This window comes from Brassica napus, chromosome C4 (assembly GCF_020379485.1).
Source record: "Brassica napus cultivar Da-Ae chromosome C4, Da-Ae, whole genome shotgun sequence".
Classification (NCBI taxonomy): domain Eukaryota; kingdom Viridiplantae; phylum Streptophyta; class Magnoliopsida; order Brassicales; family Brassicaceae; genus Brassica; species Brassica napus.
In genome coordinates this window covers 41,151,429-41,174,433 of record NC_063447.1, presented here as the reverse complement: position 1 = coordinate 41,174,433, position 23,005 = coordinate 41,151,429, and the positions used below count along the sequence as shown (strand labels likewise).

At 35.6% G+C, this 23,005-nt stretch overlaps 1 protein-coding gene across 2 annotated transcripts; it reads left to right on the top strand.

Moving 5' to 3' along the window:
* Positions 1-16,389: 16,389 nt before the first annotated feature.
* Positions 16,390-21,488, top strand: LOC106393764. Of its 2 annotated transcripts, none has more exons than XM_048754730.1 (19): positions 16,390-16,649; positions 17,097-17,411; positions 17,513-17,707; positions 17,795-17,878; positions 18,234-18,293; positions 18,429-18,473; positions 18,567-18,766; positions 18,856-19,174; positions 19,407-19,526; positions 19,601-19,798; positions 19,868-19,957; positions 20,033-20,095; positions 20,171-20,245; positions 20,312-20,362; positions 20,434-20,511; positions 20,624-20,758; positions 20,837-20,944; positions 21,022-21,087; positions 21,181-21,488. In XM_048754730.1, exons 2-19 carry the CDS (start codon positions 17,109-17,111, stop codon positions 21,247-21,249), a joined length of 2,259 nt encoding a protein of 752 aa, XP_048610687.1. In that variant the 5' UTR covers positions 16,390-16,649; positions 17,097-17,108; the 3' UTR covers positions 21,250-21,488. The 2 variants fall into 2 exon arrangements, with proteins under 2 accessions (XP_048610687.1, XP_048610686.1); XM_048754729.1 differs by having other exon boundaries at positions 16,391-16,649; positions 18,856-19,194; positions 19,400-19,526.
* The last annotated feature ends 1,517 nt before the right edge of the window (positions 21,489-23,005 follow it).

Genomic DNA, 23,005 nt, shown 5'->3' with positions numbered 1-23,005 from the left:
AAAATTTAGGTAGACTTACTAAGACGTCTACGTAAAAGAGGTTAGTTTTGCATTTGACCAAACTTTTGACTTTTTATTGTAGACTTCAACGGATGTCTACGAAGTGTAGACTGTCTGAGAAGTTTGCAAAAGGTCAGTTTTGCATTTAACCAAAACTTTTACTTCATTGAATAGGTTACTTTTGCGTTTGACTAAAAAGTTTAAAAATTAATTAAAATTTTATTAAATTGTAGATTTCATATGCAGTCTTCTTATCTTAGAAAAAAAAGGTAGACTACATGTGAAGTCTACTATTTTATTTTGGTCAAATGCAAAACTAACCCGTCGAATTTGATAGTAGACTTCAAACGAAGTCTAAAAATATGTAGATGTTCGTTTCTATTTAATCGTAGAAAATCAAACATGGTCAATTGCAAAACTAACCTCTTTATAAAAAAAAATCAAAAATGTTGACTGCATATGAAGTCTACTTCCGGAAGTCAAATCATGGGTGAATTTTGGTCAATCGAAAAAACTAACCATTTTGAAGTGTAGACTGAAATGGAAGTCTACATGTATAAAATCACAACCTTTTTTCAAATATAGAAAGTAACCCGTAAAATTTTCAATTGCAAAAACTAACCCAAAGAGTATTTGATAGTCTACATTAGTAAACTGAAAAGAATGTCTACATCTTCGTTGATTGAATATGGAGTCTACATAGAAAAATATATTAAAAGTGAATTTGTGTATTACTCATTAAGTTTTTTCAAGATTTTTTTTGTTTGACAGTGTGTATTAGTTAATCCTAACAGGCTCGAGTGATTTTGAAAAGAAAATCTGTTATAATTATGAAAGTATAATATTTTTGATTTGACTATGTTGTTAGCTAATAATTGTAAGCGTATTTGTAAGTCTACCTTTATAGTTTTATGAAACATGAAATATTTCTCCGCTAATTATGTAAACTGTTTTTGTTTCCGGAAATAGCTTTCTTACCTGTTTTATACGGAAAATGGGTGGTGAAAGACTCTTTGTGAGAGTTTGTGGTCAATAATCGGAAAGGGGGAAGAATGTTCCTTGTGCATGATGGTTGTAAACATGGTGAACTTCTTGAAATGGCACAAGAAGATTATGATCTGGACAAAAAAATCGAGAAGATGGTGCTAACATATTTCTTACCAGACGTCATTTTACAACAAATGACTCTGAATAGGCGAATACTCCTCTTATGCATGTCACGAATGATCGACAAGTGCAGAACTTGATCGAGTTATCTAAGACACACTTTGTACGCCTTTGTGTATCAAGCCAGCGCCAAGTACACTAGAAATTTTTGGATTGACTATATGTTAGATAATAAGTGTAGACGTCTTTGTAAATCTACAAATGTAGATTGCAGTTGAAGTCTACGTCGTAAATTCTATTAAAAGTGCATTTGTGTATTATTCATCATATTTTTTTCACGATTTAATTATTTTACAGTGTATGTTAGTAAAATTTTAATGGTCTTGGATGAATTTCAAAATTTAATGTGTTATAATTATACACTTGAAACTTATTGCAAAAATTTGTGATTAGTTTTACTCTTGAAACTTCTTAGGAATTTTGTATAGATTTTCTTCTTCTCACATGTGTGTTACTTATTATTTTAGCTTATGGTGGTTTTACTTGTTTGGTTGATTAGATCTTGTGAAAAAAATGATATCTAACAAAAATTTAATAGTATCATACAAGTGAAACACAACTAAAAATGAATACAATGTTTATAGATTATGCATTAAAAATTATTTAAAAATTAATATTTTATTATGAGAAATTATTACAGAGCAATATATTAAAAATTATTCTTGAGTGTGTTTGATTTTTTATAATCTTGATGCCTCAAATAAAGTCTTGGAAAAGAGTACCTGCAAAATAGGATAGAGTTATGAGAAAAACATAAGATAAAAATTAAATCATATTTTAGTAGACTTTTTATTAAGTCTACGTAAAGTTATTGTTTAGTAGACTTTAGTTGAAGTCTACACTAACGGAAAATTTTCATATCTAAAAGTGTACATTTAGAAGATTTGAAAATACTTGGTTTTGGAAAATATTTCAAAATAGTTTTTTTTGTCAACCTTGTAACAAACCAAAAACATAAAGTATGAATCTATAAATTTAGTTCAATATAAACACACAAATATCTTATAATGAATATATGTAAAACTTACACTTTTTGGGAAGATGATTTGAAAACTTTCAAAGAGAATACCAGCAAAATAAAATAAAATTATAAAAAATAAGATAAAAATTAAAATCATATTTGAGTAAACTTCTAATGAAATATGCTTAAAAGTAAGGGCTGGTAGGTAGACTTCACTTGAAGTCTATCAGCCCTAACTTTTAAGTACACTCCATTTGAAGTCTACTCTATCAAAAATAAATTAGATCTGAAAAATATATATATTGAAAATATGAAATAAGTTTAAATGTAAAAAACTTTTAAAAATATAATTAAATAGACAAAATAGTAATAAATTAAAGACATAGAATTTGAATATGTAACTTTATTTAAATATAAACTAGATTTTGATCCGCACTTTTAAAGCGCGGGTTTATTTTCCTCTTAATGTTTTTTATAAAATTTGGAAAATTTTGTGACATGTAATAGGTTCATGTATTTTTTATGATATTAATTTATTTTTATTTTGATGCTCATTTTGAAGGGATGATCGGTTGCTCGGTACATGCCAGTTGAAGGACTGAGGGTGAAATTCTGAATGTGCCTCCATGCTCCAACAGGAAGAAGGCGGCCTTTACTCTCCATGTAAGTTCTCTTGCAAGAGGCATGTATTTTACATCCCTAGTTCAGGTTGAAAAAAAAGAAAGTTAGTGAACAAACGTAAAGCTATATATTACGCTAAACAACAAATAAAAAACACGTATTAGAACACTCACAACTTCATCGGATAGCACCATCTCGGGGGTGTCCCCGTGCACTGGGTTGTACTGCTTCCAAGAGTGCAGAACCTTCACATGTACTTTCCAGCCACTCTTGAAGGGTTTCACATCTTTCAAAGGGGTCACTTTCATTGCGGCAGACATTTTTTTTTTTTGATTGCTAATGTAGTTGTGAGTAAATGTGAGAAAGCTTAGGCATGTTGTAGGTGTTTATATAGCAGTAGGTTAATCGATGGTTCTAAATGTCTGGTCAAAAAATATCTCTCGTATATTCTTAATTCAATATAGGAAACCCTTAGAGTATTGATCAAGAAAAAATATTTAGAGATCGATATTGTTTGCGGTTGTTTACATATCTTAACAATATTTACAATTCTGTTGGTATAGATATCTTTTTAACATAAACGAATTAAATGAAACAAATATTTGGGTAGTTATTACGTATGCTTCATGGGCAAGCTATTATGCTTCATGGGCAAGCTAGTATATTTTGATTCATTAAAGGGAAAATCGTTAGAGAATTTATACTGTTAAGATATGTTATACTGTTACCGAATTTTTGAATATCTGCTTGCCGTGGGCCATTTAGACAAATCGGTTAGGGGAAAATTGTTTGGGCCTACATTCAGGCGTGGGCCATTTCAAAAACTTTGACACATAATGTGTTGATCGTAATTCACGTAAATACCCTTTATTATTCTTCGAAATGTAAGGAAGCATTAAAAAAGAAAGGGCAGACTAAGGTAAAAAGGACAATAGAATCCTGCTTTAATAGTATAGATACTAAAACACATATTTAAAATCTATAGATGTAAACCTTACATTTTGGGAGGAGAAGAGAACAACCATAGAAGAAAATACCTGCAAAATAAGATACAATTATTAAAAAACATAGAAAATAAAATTAATGTCATATTTTTGTAGACTGCTTAAACTTGTGGGTTTAGTAAACTTCATATGAAATCTACTAGATTTAGTTTATAAGCAGACTTCTTTAGAAGATTAATTTTCAGATCTGAAAAAATATATACTTTTTGAAATGTGAAAATAATTTTAAATCTGAAAATACTTTACAATATAGAATTTATAAGATAAAATAGTAGCAAGTTAATGCACAGAGCTTGATCTATAAATTTATTTGAATATAAACATATAAATACATATTTAAAATCTATTAATCTAAATCTTACATTTTTAGAGGAGAAGATGAAATCCATGAGTGATAATACCTACAAAAAAAAAAGATAATATTGTGAGAAATAAATAACATAAAAATACACATTTAAAATCTATAGATCTAAACTTACATTTTTTAAAGGAGAAGATGAAAACCATGAATTATAATACCTAATATGTCAAGATAATATTGTGAGAAAGACTTGAGAAAATTTTAGAGAGAAATAAAAGAAATGAGAGAGTTTTAGAGAGAACAGAGAGAAGTTTAGAGAGAAGGGAGAGAGTTTTAGAGAGAAGTAAGAGAGTTTAAAAAACTTGTGCAGCCACTATAGAGAGAGAGTGTATAAATTTTATTTATATATAGAGACAAAAATGTAACCAGGTTAAAATTTATCAGACTGTAGACTTCTTTTTGAAGTCTACTAAAATTAAAATTTTAGAGTAGATTTTACCGTAATATAGTAGACTTTTTTGAAAGTCTGCTATAATAATTTTATTATTGTTGTTTATTCTTTATTATTTTAATAATTTTAATATATGATTTACTAAATTTATTTTTTTATTTTTTAATAGTTATAGTATATGATTTCACTATTTTACTCTTAAGGAACTCAACTAATTAGTTTAAATATAATGATTTTTGTAAAAAAAAGTTGAAAAATGTAGACTGAAAAAGATGTCACCACCTAAATAGACTTTATTGTAGGTCTACGAAACCCTAAACCACAAATCTCAAACCCTAAATGTTCTGCTTTATAATAAAAAGGTCTTAATTATTGTATCAAATATCAAATTATACAAAATATAAAATACTAAACATTAATATACAAATTTAAGTCAATAAAAAAAATCTAAATCTAAATCTAACCCTAAGAAATCTACCACTAGAATACATAACATGTTATAACATTTTGTTTCTAAACCATATTGTCTAACACATGGTTACCAAATTAGAAGATATTCTTTAAAGTTGTTCAATTATATAAAATTGTAATTTATTTACTTCATATTGATCATTATATTGAGGGCTTTTTGAAAAAGTGACTCAAAACTTGAAGTCAAACAGAAAACTAACATTTTCTTTTGACTCCTTTTTTTTTTGAGATTTTAACCCCACACCTGCATTTTATCTACGAAAATGCCATTAACATTTTTTTTTCTTTTTTTCGAAAATGGCTTCTTTACTGTCTCAACCTCATCTTCTTCAAGTATTTACAATATTGCCACTGCAATGAATAGTGGCAACAACCTTGTACGAACTGTTTGGAGCTTTTAATGCCCTTTAATGCACGTAAATCTCTTTACACTCTCTCTGTTTCAATTGTTATGAACTAAAAACAACATTTCTTTCACTTTCTCTCTATATTCATCCAAAAAACTCAAGCTTTTGATTCAAAATATGGGCTATGGTTGACAGAGCCATATTTCTTTCGTTTTGACTTACGGTTGCTTTCGTTTGAGGTTCTGGGTGGTTGGAGAAGACCCTGTGTGCAAACGAAGTCATCTCACCTAGTTTAAGGTACGAATTTGAATTTTTTTTCAAGATCTGTTCGCGTAGAAGACTTACTAGTAAGTCATCTGTATGTAGAAGACTTACTGATGAGTCTTCTGGTCAAACGGACGACTTAAATTAAGTCGTCCAGCTTTGTTTGTTAAAAAAAACACTCCAGACGACTTATATAAGTCGTCTACGAGAAACGGGCTAGTTTTGCATTTGACCGAATCGTGTCAGATCTTTGACTATTTCTGGACGACTTATAATTCAGTCGTCTCTGGGAAAGTTAAAATTTCAATATTTTATGAAAACTTGACGACTTACGTGTAAGTCGTCCTAGGTTAGTTTTGTAATTGAAAAATAAAACTTCATAATTTAACTTTAACCAGACGACTTAATATAAAGTCGTCCCTCCAGAAGACTTAATTTAAAGTCGTCCGGGGAAAGCAAAGTCGTCCAGAATTTTTCCCAATTTTCTGGTCAAACCTTGCTTATCCCGGACGACCTTAAATTAAGTCGTTTAGCTGGACGACTTTCATCTAAGTCGTCTGGAGAAAGTTAAATTTCAAGTTTTATTTTTCAATTACAAAACTAACCTAGGACGACTTACACGTAAGTCGTCAAGTTTTCATAAAATATTGAAATTTTAACTTTCCCAGAGACGACTGAATTATAAGTCGTCCAGAAATAGTCAAAGATCTGACACGATTCGGTCAAATGCAAAACTAGCCCGTTTCTCGTAGACGACTTATATATAAGTCGTCTGAAGTTTTTTTTTTAACAAACAAAGCCGGACGACTTAGAATTAAGTCGTCCCTTTTAATTTTCAATTGCAAAAGTGACCTCTTTAGACGACTTACCTTTAAGTCTTCTGGACGACTTAATGCTAAGTCGTCTGCGGCAATGTTTATTGAACTTCTTCATTTTCTCTATGTTTACTAATGTGTTTTATTTTGAATATTTGCAGATGATTTTTCAGTTACATGCAGTGTATGGAGAATGGTTGTTGAGAGATTTCCGTTGGGATTTTGTGGTTGATGATCTCAAAGGAGCAAGATTGTTTTTATTGAATGAAGATTCAACACATGCTGAACTTGTTGCAATGGCTCAAGAAGATTATAACCTGGACATGAGAACAGTGAGTGTGGAGATTAGCTACTCATTACCAGCAGAAATGATGATGGCTCCAGGCAGTCTTCCCATTCATGTTACAAGTGATAGACAAGTTCGAAACTTGCTGGAGATACTCAAAACCCATAGAGTATGTCTTTGTGTATCAAGCCGCAGCAAGGTCGAAACGGTTTCAGAGAAAAGGGATATTGATGAAGCTGGTGAATGGGAAAAAGATGTTGGTGATAATGATGAAGCTGGTGAATGGGAAGAAGATGTTGGTGATGATGATGAAGCTGGTGAATGGGAAGAAGATGTTGGTGATGATGATGAAGCTGATGAATGTTTTGAAGATGTTGGTGATAATGAGTTTGTTGAAGATGAAAATCAAGATGGGGAGGAGGAAAATGGGGAGGAGGATGCTGATAATTCTATTGTTGGTGAAACGGATCAGAATGGTGGGGATTACAGTCTTTATGGAAAGGTTCCAGATGAGGACGAGGAAGATGATGATAATATTTGTTTTGAAGAAATCCAAAAGACATATGCTAAGACAAATGCTATTGAAGGAGGAAAATCGAATGGTACCAGTATCTATGTCAACCAGAGTTTTGTTAGCAAGGGTGCACTGCTTTCAGAGCTGCGGTTGGCAGCAGTGAGGGGTAAGTTTTCTTTCAGATTATACAAATCAACGAAAACTCTCGTTGTGGCAACATGTCCGGTTAGCTATTGTGGATGGAAGGTCAGAGCGAGTGTCAAACATGGGACAAACACGTTTTGGGTAACAAAGTATGTGGAAAAACATTTATGCTCAGCGGGAGACCGAATCGCTCAGCGGAGACACTGTACTCCGAAGTATGTAGGTAGTCTTTTCATTGATCGTGTTGGAATCATTGATGGGATAACTCCGCAGCATATCACTGATGCAATGAGGAACATGTTTGGCATGGCGCTTGATTACACCACTTCATACAGAGCACTGTTATATGCACAAAGATTGGTGAGAGGATCAGCAGAAGAAGGGTATTCGCGTCTGGCATCATATCTCGAGCAAATCTCCATTGCAAATCCTGATTCTATCACGGCGATAGAACTTGATTCTATGAAAAGATTTAAGTATCTATTTCTCTCTTTTGGAGCTTCTATCAAAGGTTTTAAGTATCAGAGAAGGGTCATTGTGGTGGATGGAACTCACCTAAGTGGAAAGTATGGAGGAACTATGTTAGTTGCAGCCGCACAAGATGGCAATTTTCAGATATTCCCATTGGCTTTTGGGATCGTGGATGAGGAAGATATACCTTCTTGGGAATGGTTTTTCACAAAATTGGCTAGTTGTATATCTCATGACAAGCCTCTGGTGATAGTCTCCGACCGGCACAAGGCCATTAAAAGTGCGTGTGATAAGGTGTTTCCTTGGGCAACCCGAGGAATATGTTATTATCACCTTCAAGATAACATTGTCAAAAAGTTTAAAGGGAAACATCTCATGTACTTGGTGAAAGGGGCTGCTTATGCTCACACGGTTTACGATTTTGACCGGTACATGGCTGAGATACGGAGTGCAAACCCGGAACTTGCAACGTATTTGGAGAAAGCCGACGTCAGGCTATGGTCAAGGGTTTATTGTAAGGGGAACAGGTTCAACATAAAAACAAGCAACATTGCTGAATCTATTAATTCCGCACTGAAGCGAGCAAGAGGATTTCCGATTACGTTCCTGCTGGAGTTCATAAGGCAGAAGTTAGGAAAATGGTATTGGAAAAGGAGACAAGATGCTTTGAGTCTCACAACTGAACATAGCGGGGGTGTTGAATACTTGCTTGCTGTTCGAGAAGAGATAGCGGGTACGATGACGGTCGAACCAATTGATGGATGGCATTTCTTTGTCAAAGGTGGCAAAATGGACTGTGTGGTTGATTTGGAACATGCAAAGTGTGATTGTGGTGTCTATGGAGTGGAGAAAATACCTTGCTCTCATGCTATAGCTGCTGGAATACATGCTGGTTTGCATATCTCCACACTTGTATGTCCACTGTACTCAAAGAATTATCTGTATGCAGGATACTCAGAGAATATATATCCTATCGTGTCACAACATATTGAGGAACGAGAATGCTTTCCTCCAGAACTAAAGCGTGGTCGGGGGAGACCGAAGAAATCAAGATGGCAATCTTGGTTGGAGCTATCTAGGATGAGAGGACACAAACCCAGGAAGAAACACAGGGCACGGAGATGCTCAAACTGCAAGGAAACTGGCCATACGAAACCACAATGTACACAACCAGTTGACTAGTTGTCCAGACGACCTAAATTTAAGTCGTCCAGTCTTGATTACCCGTCCAGACGACTAAAATTTTAGTCGTCCAGTGTATTTTATTTTTAGACGACCTTCTACTAAGTCGTCCAGTGTATTTTATTTTTAGACGACCTTCTACTATCCCTTCAAGTGTATTTTATTTTTAGACTACCTTCTACTATCCCTTCAAGTCGTCCAAACCTTCTAGACGACTTATTTGTAAGTCGTCCAGTTGGAAAACCTTCCAGACGACTTATAATAAGTCGTCCAAACCTTCTAGACGACTTATTTGTAAGTCGTCCAGTTGGAAAACCTTCCAGACGACTTATAATAAGTCGTCCAAACCTTCTAGACGACTTATTTGTAAGTCGTCCAGTTGGAAAACCTTCCAGACGACTTATTTCTTCCAGACAACTTATATATTTACAAATCTATACAAAGACAAGCTGAAATACAAATACTTCGCTCGTTAAAAAATCATGTTCAAATACAAAGACAAGTTCAAATACAAACACAAATCTAATCATACATGCCCACGAACTTATCACCATCCACATTTTCTTTCAGATGCTGATCAACAAGCTCCTTCCATATATCCACCGCCATATTATCCCTCATTTTCTTCGCGTTGCACCTAGCAAAGTCTTTAGGGTCAAAGGAGACCCCAAGAGCATGACATTCAATGTACTTTACAGCGTACACGCCACAATCACCATTGTTGGCCGTGGGTACACCTTTCAGCGGTCTCTCATATGTGTATGGCTCCAACCCGTATTTGACCCGTATTTCGTCGGTGGCTGCGCACTCAACAAGCAGATAAGGGACCATCTGGAGAAAAGGCTCCATTATCGCATCCCATGCGTCTGGTACACTAGATGAAGGTATGCTGTCCCAGACGACTATGTGCCTCTTAGGGATCGATATCCAAATAGCAACCCAATGCTTGTCGTCCAAGTTCACTGGCGCATAGATATCATCAATGTCCTCCCCCCACTTCTTGTTTGATTGGCAAAATGAAGGTATTGATCCGTCATAAAAATTTGACGCCCCACCAGGTAGAACTCTTCCTAAACCTTTGTGATCAGGTTCCGATGTTTTGAAGAGCTGATACTGCTCTCTCCAAGACTGGGAAAAGTTGTGATCCAGGAAGCACATTCGCTCGCTCCTGAAAGCTTGTGGGTTCTCCTGATACCTCTGCCTTAGCACATTAATCCAAGCATCTATATGCTGCATATTAAATATAACAAGTTAGAAGTTACCAGACGACTTAAATATAAGTCGTGTGTAGAAGACTTACGCAGTCTTCCAGCCATCCTCTGGCTGTCCGGAGGAAGTGGTACCACCTTGTTGGTGATGTACGTGGTTTGTCCTCGGTCTTAGTTAAATAATGACTGCAAACAAAAAAGCAATCAGTTTTGGACGACTAAATCAAGCTATTATGGGTAAAGCAATCACTTACGGATCAGTTTTCAACCAATCAGCGAGTTCCTTCAACTTATCTTTGTTTACTGGCGGAAATGGATTATAGGCTGCCACTTTATCTTTTTTTTTCTCTGCCGTATAAGGAGATCTCACAGTGGGAGCAGGTTTCTTCGCTCGTTTACTCTTTGCACGCTTGTCCAATACAACCAGGCTCGGTTCTGAAACTGGATCGCTTGGCTCGGTGGAAGCGAGGCTCGGTTGTTGATCGGTGGAAGCGAGGCTCGGTTGGTGATCGGTGGAAGTGACAGCAACAATCTCTTTGGAGGTGACACCATCTGCTTTATCCTCCGGCAAGATCTTATTTACCGAGTTCGCCTCGGTTGCTGTATCCTCCGGCAACCATCTCTGCAATAAAAGTTGCACACAAGTTAACCCTGGACGACTTAAATAAAAGTTGTCTGGACGACTAGTTGACCCTGGACGACTTAAAATTAAGTCTTCTGTGGTCAACTAGTCGTCCAGACAACTTACGTTTAAGTCGTCCAGGGTCAACTAGTCGTCCAGACAACTTTTACAGTCGTCTGGACAACTAGTTAACCCTGGATTTGATACTAACCTCTTTGATTTGAGGAGGCTGTTTCTTTTGAGGAGGAGGCTGTTTCTTTTGAGGAGGAGGAGGCTGCTGCTGTTTCTTTTGAGGAGGAGGAGGCTGCTGTTTGGTTTGATGAGGAGGAGGAGGCTGCTGCTGTTTCTTTTGAGGAGGAGGAGGCTGCTGTTTGGTTTGATGAGGAGGAGGAGGCTGGTTACTAACCACGGTTTCATTGGCATGAGGGGTAGCCTGTTTGTTTCTACCCCCGGTTTCTTTGGCAAGAGGGGTAGGCTGTTTATCTTGAGGGGTAGCCTGATTGGTTAGAGGTGGAGGGGTAGCCTGATTGGTGACACCAACCTTCTTCTCCACAGCTTCCAATCTATCGGACAACTTCCTAAACTCCCTCATGCACTTATTAAACCCTTTTTTCATGCAGTCAGCTACGCCCTTGAACATAATTTCCAACTCCTCTCTGGTCACCCCTCTAACCTCTTCTCTAGCCTCTTCACTAGCCACTTTAGGGGCCTCTTTACGAGCTTTCTTCCGAGGTCTTGGATTGTCTTCCTCCTCCTCCTCCTCCTCCTCCAACACAACCATCTCTTTGGCCTTCTTCGATGGAGTCACAACCTTAGGTTTTGTATTGACCTTAGTACCAGTGACTTCCCAGCAATCCATGGTCCACTTCCACGGTCTCCGCTCATACATGACTTTAATGATGTTCTCCGCGGGCAGGTCCTCAACCTCAGAGTCCCATTTTGGCCACATTTCACTAATGTCCTTCTCAACAAAGTTGATCACGCGGGTCTGCAGTAAATAGAAGAATCGAGTTAGATATTTGAAAAAAAATACTAAATAGACGACTTAATTATAAGTCGTCTACTAAGTCGTCCAGCTGGAAGACCTTCCAGACGACTTATAATAAGTCGTCTAATAAGTCGTCCAGATGGAAGACTTTCCAGACGACTTAATTAAGTCGTCCGATAAGTCGTCCAGCTGGGAAGACTTTCCAGACGACTTATTATAAGTCGTCCGATAAGTCGTCCAGCTGGACGACCTTCCAGACGACTTATAATAAGTCGTCTGCGCAGTCTTTTGGATTGAAGTAAATACCTGACTCAAGATAGCAGCTTTCATTGATCTGCGGCCTCTGCTGCCCTCGTAAGCCAGTATCGGTGGAGACGGACTGTCTGCTCTGGGACCACCAATACTAGCACCCAATTCCGGCATAGCTGTGTACGTCCAGACCTGAAGAACTTGTATAAACCCATCCACGGTGTAACAGCCAGCAATTTCTTTGTTCCACAAAGAGTCCATCAGCACCTTAAACGCGACTCTCCCCCATGGATAATTCTCAAACCGTTCTAAATCCATCACTAGCCTTGCCAGAGTAGATCGTGTAGCGGTTGAAAACTTTCTCCCTTCAATGAATCCAGTGAAGATGGAGAGGTACGCGAGCCGCTTGCGATCTTCCCTGGACCAATCCCCGCATCTCTTCAGTGCTGCTATTATCTGATCAGTAGTTGGCCCAGCTTCCAGATGAACTCCCAGCATCCCCCAGAAAGAAACCATCTCTGGGGTAACGTCACATTTTGGTGTCTCAAGGTCCTCGATGTACTCGCAGTTTAGACCAGTGAGGTTTTCAAACTCTAACAGTGAAAACCTCAAAGGTTCTGGACCAACGAGAGACCACATCTCATACTTCTTCTTAATGTCCAGCTTGAAACTGAGCATGTAGTGAACCAGCCTTGAAGCCCAACCAAATCCCTGCTCCTTGAACTTGATGAAAACTCCCAAACTCGACTCCTTGAGCTCTTCAAATTCGTCATCAGTAAGAGCTTTCCTAAGAGCAGTATGCAACTTGCTGTTATCCGTATGATACGAAATGCTATTGTGGGCTTCTGGCTCTTCCCCTGATGTGTATAACCTACGGGGGAGTTCTGGAATATCCATCCTTTTTGTCTGCAAAATAATCAAAGACAACAATATAAGTCCAGACGACTTAGTAGACGACTTAAATTTAAGTCGTCTGGAAAGTCGTCCAACTGGACGACTTAGACGACTTAAATTTAAGTCGTCTGGAAAGTCTTCCAAATGGACGACTTATATTTAAGTCATCTACTAAGTCGTCCAGTTGGAAGACTTTCCAGACGACTTAAATTACTTACAAGTCTTCCAGTCGCAGAAGGAGTTGGAGTACTCGTCATTGCGGTTATAGATCTGAAAAAATAAACGTGAAACGGTGAGAATGAGTAAATTGATAGAGACAACGTTTTATGTTCATCTTTTCCTCGAGATTGATGACTTAGCGGCGTTAGGGTTTACAGAGAAACGGCGCTAAGGTTTACAGAGAAGAAGCGGCGGCGCTAGGGTTTAGAAGAAGCGGCGGCGCTAGTGTTTAGAGGAAGCGGCGGTGAGAACGTTGGTGACCACGGTGGCGAGGGCGACGGTTTGTTCGGAAATAGTGGAAGCGGCGGCGCTAGGGTTTAGAGGAATCGGCGGCGCTAGGGTTTAGAGGAATCGGCGGCGCTAGGGTTAGAAGAAGCTGCGGCGACAACGGTGAGAATGAAGTGAGATAGATAGCCGACGTTGAGAACGATGGTTTGTTCGGAAATCGTGGGAATTCGAAATCGCCTTTGAGAGAGAACTGTTAGGGTTTCTGAATTTCGCGAAAAATGAAACAAAAAAAATAAAAATCACCTTATATATTGGGTAAATAATCCGGTTAGCTTTAAAAGTACATTGGTAAACTTTAAGGTTTGGTCCGGTTTAGACGACTTATTCTGGCTGATAATGTACAACAGACGACTTAATATTTAGTCGTCTGTTTTCAGACGACAAAATATTAAGTCGTCCTAGACCCTAAAATGAACCCCTAAACTAAAATGACTAGATTAACTAACTAACCACGTTATAAAATCAAATTATACTTAAATAGTGTTTACTATACACAGAAATGAACACGCATAAGTAATTTTAAAAATTTTCAAAAACGGTTTTAATGCTTTCCAAAATCTAACCCTAAGAACACATACAATACTACAACATATGTTGATGAAACATAAACTAAAGAATATCATGACTCACTACTTTCACTCATCTATGCTGAAAACAATTGAAATTTGTTATATCTTAATTTATACCTCCTAAGACATATGTTAATTACATAATTCCCATTTTTCAATTATCAAAATATTTTTTACAAAATTTTTAAATTATGTTTAAGACTAACTGTCCAGACGACTTTCAGTTAAGTCGTCTGGACGACTTATTTTCAAGTCGTCTAAACAGACGACTTGCGAGGGGTAGAAACGTAAAAAAAATTCCGTTTTTTTGTTTGGTCACAAGGGGATAGTTGTAATTTCAATAGCCTTTTAGGTTACTTTTGCCTTTGACCCAAGTTGGGGTATTGTTTTGGGTTTGACTCCAAGTTCTGAGTCACACTTGGCAATTCTCCCTTATATTGATGATTAATTAACTATATGACAATAATTATTTTTATACATTTCTAAAATTAAATTATTTGATCAAATTACGCTGTAGTCTACAGAATAAGTCTATACAGTAGACTTCTTAGGAGGTCTACATATATGTAGACTTACTAATGACATAATTGTAAAATACATTTCTGTTTTTTTGTTTGGTCATAAGGGTTAAATAGTATTTTTTACTACTCCTTTAAGTTGATTTTGCATTTGACTGAAAATGGGGTATACTTTTAGGTTTGACATGAATATTTGGGTTGGTTTTAGCAATTCTCCCAGAGATAAATACATTACTCATTTATTTTTTACTCCATGCAAAATAAAGGAATAAACAAAAGATAAATGCATGTCCTATGCAAAAGTAACTCCATTTTAATTTCATTATAGAGTTGGAAATTGAGTAGAGTTAAAATATTTCTTACTTCAAATTATGTTTAGAAATGATAATAGAATGAGGTTATAGATACTTTTATTTGCTTTGTCTTGACGGTTTTTGCTTAGACTACTTACAATGGACATGTTGAATATTTTTTTAAACTGTTGAATACTTATCGTGAGCCTGTTGAAAAAGGTAAAAACATTACGTGAATTGTTTGCTGTTGAATTTATTCAACATGTTGAAAGTCAAAAAAATGGAGTCCACAACAATTTTTGTTGTTTTTTTACTGGTTGTTGATATTAATTAGATTTTTCATATTCACCTTCTTTATTATAACTCATTTATTCCACATCAAATTTATTTATTTATTTTTTTACATTATATCAAAATTTATAATTTTTAATGATCTGCACTAAATCGAGACTAGTTTTATATGGCTTGGACATATACAAAAAAAAATCTTTTATCATAAGTTTTATACATGTTCAGTCAAATCTATTATATTTTTATTAAATATTTTATAAAATTTCAACTCTAACTATTTTTATTTAATTTTATTAATTTTATTTTTTTAAAAAAATTGTTTATGTTTTAAGTGTTATTACTTAGTTACAAAATCAAAAGATGAAATAGACATAAATAGATAAGATGCTGATTTTTTTTATAAAAATCATTATGAAATATAAATATTAAATGTATACGTGGAAGAAAAAGAAGATGATGTGTTAAAGTAAAAGTATAAAATATGGTGTTGAATTTTTGATATTTTTGATAGGCCTGATATTTATTGGTATTAGCTTTTTATTTCTTTTGATGTTTGTTCAGTTTCAGGATTTCTCATTTATTTTGTTTAAAACTTTAATCCTTACGGATTCCATCTAAAATGGATCCAATGAATTCAATTTTAAAAAGGAACAACGTAAGAAAATATATAAGGAATGTTGAAAATAAAAAGAATACAAAAAAATAAAATAAGGTTGGTCATTTTATTTAATTTTGTTTAAATTTAACAAAAATAACTGTAGGTGATATTAGTTTTTTTAAAATAAAAAAAGAATGTGGGGGGGGGGGGGGTGGTGTATTCAATTTAAAATTTGAGATAATTTGATTTTTAATAAGGTTTTAGATGATTTCAATGAATTGCAGAGTTAAGGGTGATTTTTGTTAAATTATTCTAGAATATTACCTAAAACTATGAAATTTAAGTTTTAATTTTTTAACTAAAGAATTATATCTAAATATTCTAAAATCACTTAAAACTTTAAAATTCTATAACTTAAAAATATTTCAATAATAGTGAATTCCAGAGTATTTCGTACAATGTTAAGTTCAATAAGGATAGATTTTATATGAGTTTTTTAAAAAATTGTTTGAACAGGAGTGGATTTGTCAGTACAAATCGCCTAAAACTTTGAATTGAATGTAGTAAAAAAAAAGAACTTGTCAAAAAGATGATAGTTTCACACTAAGACATTATTAGACACGAGACAAAACGACAAGATTACTTTAGTCAGAAAGAGAAGAAAGAAACTGACCGGCGCTTCTTCTCCATCTCATGGTCCTACGCAGCCTTTTCCCCTTCTCTCTCTGAGACCACCACCACCACGAGGATCATCATATTTTTCTTCTTCTTCATCATCATCATCATCTTTTCCTCTAAATTAACTAAAATTATTTTCCTCTCTTTAGTTCCCAATCCCTTTTCGCCTTTCTCTCGGCGTTTCCTCAAATTTATGCTATCCGTTTTTTTCCTCTTCAAATTGCTTTGTGTGTAGGTGAGAGATCTTCTTTACCTTTCTTCTTATCTTATACCCTTTGATCACGAAAGTTTTGCAGTTAGTATTTCATTAGTCTTTTGGTTTTATTCTGATTTCACCTTCCGATCTAATTTTTAGGGATTTCAGAAGGGTTTAAGAGTTTCAAAATGGATCTAAGTTTGTGTCCTTTGTTTTTTCTTCCATGTCCTAATCAAAACTCTTGAAAAGGTTAACAAAAAAAAATTTGCTTCTGATTTAATTGCAATAGAATGGGATTACCCATCACTGTCTTTTTAAGTAGTTTGGGAACAATATTTCCTCAAACTCGAGTTATCTTCTCTTGTCAGAAACTATCTTGTTCGACTCAAAATGGACCATGTCCATAAAAGAAAAATAAATAAACAAATAATAGTCTTTCTGTTAGCGCTCTAAGATGCTTAAGCTGATTCACCATATATCTTGCAGTGAAGTTTAGTTATGTCCAAGAATGAAGAAGGAACTAGTAGTCCGAGCTGGGGAGCTTCTTTTTTCATGCCAACATCAGAAGATGTCGCCACCGCTTTTGCTGCTGCTGCCTCTGCCATAAACCCCCCAAGGCCATCCGTTGTCTTTTCATCAAAAGATGAAGGAGGTGATAGCCCTCTGGAGAGACTACAGAGGCAGGTCTCCAAAGCGGTTAGAAACTTCTACGAAACTCCTAAAACGAAGAGTACAGTGTACAATCCTGAGGTTTTGACCAGCCAGAAGCGTCAGTGGGCGAAATATCAGGTCCAGTATTTGGTACGTTTTGACCAATCAATCAACCCCTTGGATGACTTATATTTCACTTGGATGGATCTTTAAACAGTTTTTTTTTTTTTTTTTTGGGGGGTCTCGAACAGGATCATAGACCATTAAAGGATCCCTCGAGGCTTTTTGAAAGTGTTGTGGTGGTTGGACTTCATCCTAATTGTGATATTCAAGCACTTGAAAGCCAGTACATTGCACGGAAATCCGAAGGCTCTACCGGGAGGTTGCGAAGTGCACTTCAAGTCTCTCAAAATCATTCCCGTGTTGAACCCACTCTCGAACCTCAGGTCAGCTATCATCTTTTTCTTTTCTTTTCTTTTCTTTTCTTTTTTCTCATCTGCAAGCTGTTTAAGTATATATATCTTTTTTTTCAGGTCTTACTTGTGTACCCTCCGGACAAGGAACCTCCAATTAAATTCAAGGATCTTCGTTCCTTCTGCTTCCCTGGAGGTATTGAGGTACTTTATTCAGTTTCCTCATTTCCTTGGTTGCTCTTTAAGCTTAAATTCGTTTAGAAGGTAAAAGTTTCTGAGCTGAGATGTCCTCATAATGCATCGCCTAGACTAGTATAAGCAAATGCTGGTCATATATTTTTTTTCTTTCACTTTTGTTAGTTCTCGAAATAATGGCTAGTACGTACCAGAGACTTTGGATTTACTCAACTTGAAGCTCTTAAAGTGTTTGTAGTTTCTCATAATTTTAGTTACTCTCTCTCTCTCTCTGTGGATTAAATGTTTTTGTGCACGTTAACCTTGATAACTTGTTTACTTGCTGTGTCTTTGAATTCATGCTGGTGGTGACTATTTGTTTCAGGTCCATGCTGTTGAGAGAACCCCTTCCATGAGCGAGTTGAATGAGATCATTCTCAGTCAGGTATTTTCGTGAACTCTCTCTGTGGGAACATACTGTGGATTTCGTCATTTTTGTTAACTTAAGTTCGCAAGGCTAAGAAGCTTTTATTCACGGAAACATACACTGATTTTAGAAACGGTGATGCTAAATTTGCAGGAACATCTTAGGCCTAGTGACCTTTCATTTGTATTTAGGTTACAGGTAAGAATCATCACACGCGCAGGCTATCTCTCCTTTTGTTTTAAAACCTTTAATACATTTTCTATTTGGATGAGTCATTTGTTTCCTCTTCAGGTTGCTGATAATTCGACTCTGTATGGATGTTGCTTACTAGTGGAGGAAATAGTGAACAAACCGTCCAGATTGCTTTCCACGGTTTTGGAAAAACAACCTGCTTGCTCATCACTAAGTCGCTATGTTATGACAACTCGCAGATGCTACTGCATCCTTACCAGGCTGCCCTTTTTTGAATTGCATTTCGGTGTATTAAATAGGTGGTTATAGACGATATATCCTGTGGCTAAATCTTCCTTGTTGCAAATTTCGCTTGTGCCTCACATTGATACTTGTTTTTTTTATGCAGCATCTTCTTGGAAGAAAGACTGGAGCATCTGATTAGTGGCATTAGTTGTGCATCTTTAGAACCCCCAAGCATTGCAGAAAGCTTAAATGACTCAACACTCAAACAAAGAGACTCTGGTGGTGACACAAATGAACAATCTGGTGAAGCTGAAGAAAGTTCAGATAATGGGACCTGTGATGAGACGCAGAAACTTGAGAGGATTGGGATGTGTTTTCCAGAATCTAACAACCATGCCGAAGCTGATGATTCCTCGCCAGTTGTCAGAGAAAGCTGCTTACCAAATCCAGGACCTCTTCTTCGATGCCCTTATTTGGATGAGGTCTCTGATTCTAGCTCTAGGTACATTGTCAATATATATTCCTTCATCTGCTAAGCCGCATAAAAAAAACAATCCCTTGACTAGTATGCTGCTTAAGATTTTTGGATCGTATTAATAATGTGACTATTATCTTGTTGATCAAAAGAATCCTGAGGGCCGAAAATTAAGAGAGAGGGTTTGCATTTATTTTAAACTTTTGCAAAGCAAGTAACTCGCTTTTTGCAGCTTTCAGGCCGAGCCTTGCGAGAGGAGGCAGTTTAGGACCAATGCAGGTGACACAGAGACAAATGAAGCATCCTTTTCTGGTCAAGAAGATGGAAGCCGTAATCTTGATATCCTTGAGTGGGCAAAGGTTGGTATCTTGAAAGTTTCCTGTGTTGTTTGTTGCCCATGTGTATACATGCTCTTTAACAAATTCTCTTTCAGTCCAAAAAGAATGGGTCGTTGCAGATACTAAGTGAGTATTACCAATCAAAATGCCCGGAAAGAGGTTCAACTATTACATTTCATCCTTTGGAGCATCTTCATCCAGTCAATTATCATAGACCCGATGAAGCAGCGTTGCATACTATTGGAACAGCAATCGACCTAAGATCATGCAGCACTAGTCTAGAATTCGCAGAGGTACCACAATCAAATCGTTTTTGGTGCATATATGACTTTGTACAAACTCGTAAATTCCTTGGTGTATAGGCACACACTGCGCTCATGGCTGAGGAAGAAGCAGCTGCACTATCAACATGGGCTGTCGCTTCCCTATGTGGATCACTGCGCCTTGACAATGTGAGTTCTCTCTCCCTTTTCATGATGACTTGCCTATGTTGATATAATATTCCCGTTAAACATTTTTCTTTGCAGGTTTTGATGATCTTAGCAGGAGCACTGCTTGAGAATAAGATTGTATTTATTTGCTCCAACTTGGTAAAGCAAGCTATCTTCTTTATTTTCCTTCTATCTTCCTCTTTACTATTATTAACTTGTGTGTATTTTCTCTAGGGTATCTTAGCTGCATCAGTTCTATCTATCATCCCTATAATCCGTCCCTTTCGGTGGCAGAGCCTTTTAATGCCGGTATTATCCTCTTTATCTTCACTTGCAATAGTGTCCGTTTAACTAATAGCTGGTCTTGATTTCCAGGTTTTGCCAGATGATATGCTGGAGTTTTTGGATGCCCCAGTCCCTTACATAGTGAGTTTTGTGAACATGGTTCCTTGGTTGTAAGATCCGCATCACATTAACAAGCTATGCTCTCATTCTAGGTTGGGGTAAAGAACAAAACAAGCGAAGTTCAGTCGAAACTAACAAATGTTGTCGTCGTGGATGTTATTAAGAACCAGGTCAGTTTCTGCCTTTGCCCTCGTATTATTGATAGAGCAACTTATATATTTTTCCTTGGCCTATGAACCTATAACTAGGATTCGTTGATCTATGTTTCTAATTACGTTTCAGGTTAAGTCACCAAGTATTCCTCAGCTGCCTCAGTATCGAGACTTATATAATGCACTGAGTCCTTATCACTCAAAGCTCGTTGGAGAAAGCTATCTTGCAAAGAAAAGACCTGTTTATGAATGTACTGATGTGCAGGTCTCTCTCTCTCTCTCTCTCTCTCTTTGCTCTAGACATTTGGTGTACTATTTCTAACCACTTGTCATCAATCAAAAGGTGGAAGCTGCAAAAGGCTTCCTGGATGTCCTAAGGTTGTACCTGGATTCTCTTTGCTCTAATCTTCAGTCACACACTATAACAAATGTGCAATCCAACAATGATAAGGTTTGTTTTCTTTTCATTCAAAAGATTTCCATCCTAAAGCGTGTATTGAGACAACAATATGTTTTGCCATCTTTCAGGTATCACTTCTCCTAAAGGAAAGTTTCATTGACTCGTTTCCTAGTCGTCATCGCCCGTTCATGAAGGTGAGATCCCCCTTTTTTTTTTTTTTTGTACACATAGTTTGATGAAGTCTGGACTTTGCTAATTGTATGGCTTTGATGTTGTAATGGGAACAGCTATTCTTGGATACACAACTCTTCTCTGTACATACAGATCTTGTTCTTTCCTTCATCCAGAAGTTATAGGACTCCCCTCTCTCTCTACATGTATAAGTAAAAGCATGTCTTTGTTGGTGAGACAAAAGTGCCATCAATTCTGTGTTATTTGTAACTTGTTGTTTGAGAAATAGTGCAAGGGAGAAAAGACTTCCCTATATGAGGATTTGATATCTTGACTCTTCATAGTAAACCAAAGTTATATTTGTGCTACTAGGTGTTGTTTTCACGGGAGTTAGTATCATCAATAAATAATAGCGTGTGATGTATTCTGGGCGTTATTGTTTTATAATCCCAGTTTCTATTTCTTTGCTTATTTAATGGTTGTATTTGTTTATGGTTCCAAGTTCTTGTGATTCCATAGGTTTACTGACCGCAATAAAAACATTTTCGGGACAGTTTAATACCAACATAACATAAGTGCTTCCTACCATAATCAGTATGCATCTGTTATTTGATCTTATCTCATATAGGCTCTCAAATTTGAAAGATAAAATAAATTAAGCTCTCAAAGATATGAATAAATTACATAGAGGGACACATTTTTCACTTTCTATCTATACTTGGAGTCATTTTTTGAAACTTCGCCTGAAGGCAAGCATTTCAAATTGTTTTTTTTTAACACTTCAAAGACTTTAGCTTTGCATCGATAAAAAACCTCAAGCGGAAGTGATACCGCAGCATATAAGAAATGTTTTGTTAGTTTTCTACATTTTTTTGTCAACGTTAGTTTTCTACATTATTTACAGGAAATCTATGTAATAAATTGTTGACAAAAAATGTTTAGTTTTACTAAATTACTAAGAAAATAAGTTTTGAGATACAATAACAATAAAATACGTGTACGCTAGAAGCTTCCTCAAAGGATGCAAAAAGAGCCTAGAAGTTTCAACCATAACACGTGGCTCTTTATTAGCCTTACAGTGTTATCATTTCCTCCACTTGGAGTCTTCCCAACTCTTTTACTTTCTTTTATCTGTTTCCTAAAACAATTAAATAATTATCAATTTTATTAAAATATAAGTACATTTATAAAATAACTTTTAGTTTTCTAACTTATTTACGGTCATATGTCACTGAAAATTTAATTAGTTTTAACTTAAAATAGTTTATCTTTTCCACATTTACTAAAATAACTACACGACCTACAAATAAGAAAACCACGTGGATTTTGCTTTTTTTCGAACGACCACATGGATTTTGTTAATTATCCAACTACACTATGTTTTCTTTTACCACCATAGTTCCCCTGCAATATAGAAAAATAAGCACAATAATAACGTCTGTTTGAAAACAAATTCTTGAATTTTTTTAAAAATTAACATCTGTTTTTTTAAAATTTCACCACCATCTAACGTCTAATGATTATATATATGCAATTCATAAAGACATTCCAATCTAAAAACAAAGATATAATTATAATTATTTTATAAATCTAATTTCACAACAAATAAAAACAAAATACAGTTAAATTCAAAAAGAACAACAAAATCCAGCAAATATGTAAATTTCCCATTTTATTTGGTACAAATAAAAATATTATAAACAAAATCATCAATTTAAAATCCAGAATATTATAATTTTCCTATAACTAATTACATTTACGTTTATTATAAAGTAGATAAACACAAAATCGTTTCTTTTTTGCGTCTACACTTGTGGAACAAACACGAGTTCTTATTATTTCTTTTTTCAAATCATAACCACTAAGTATTTAAAGAAAACAGAATATATGATGGCACACAAAATTCAAACTAACACTAACAAAATCTTAGTCTATCCTATA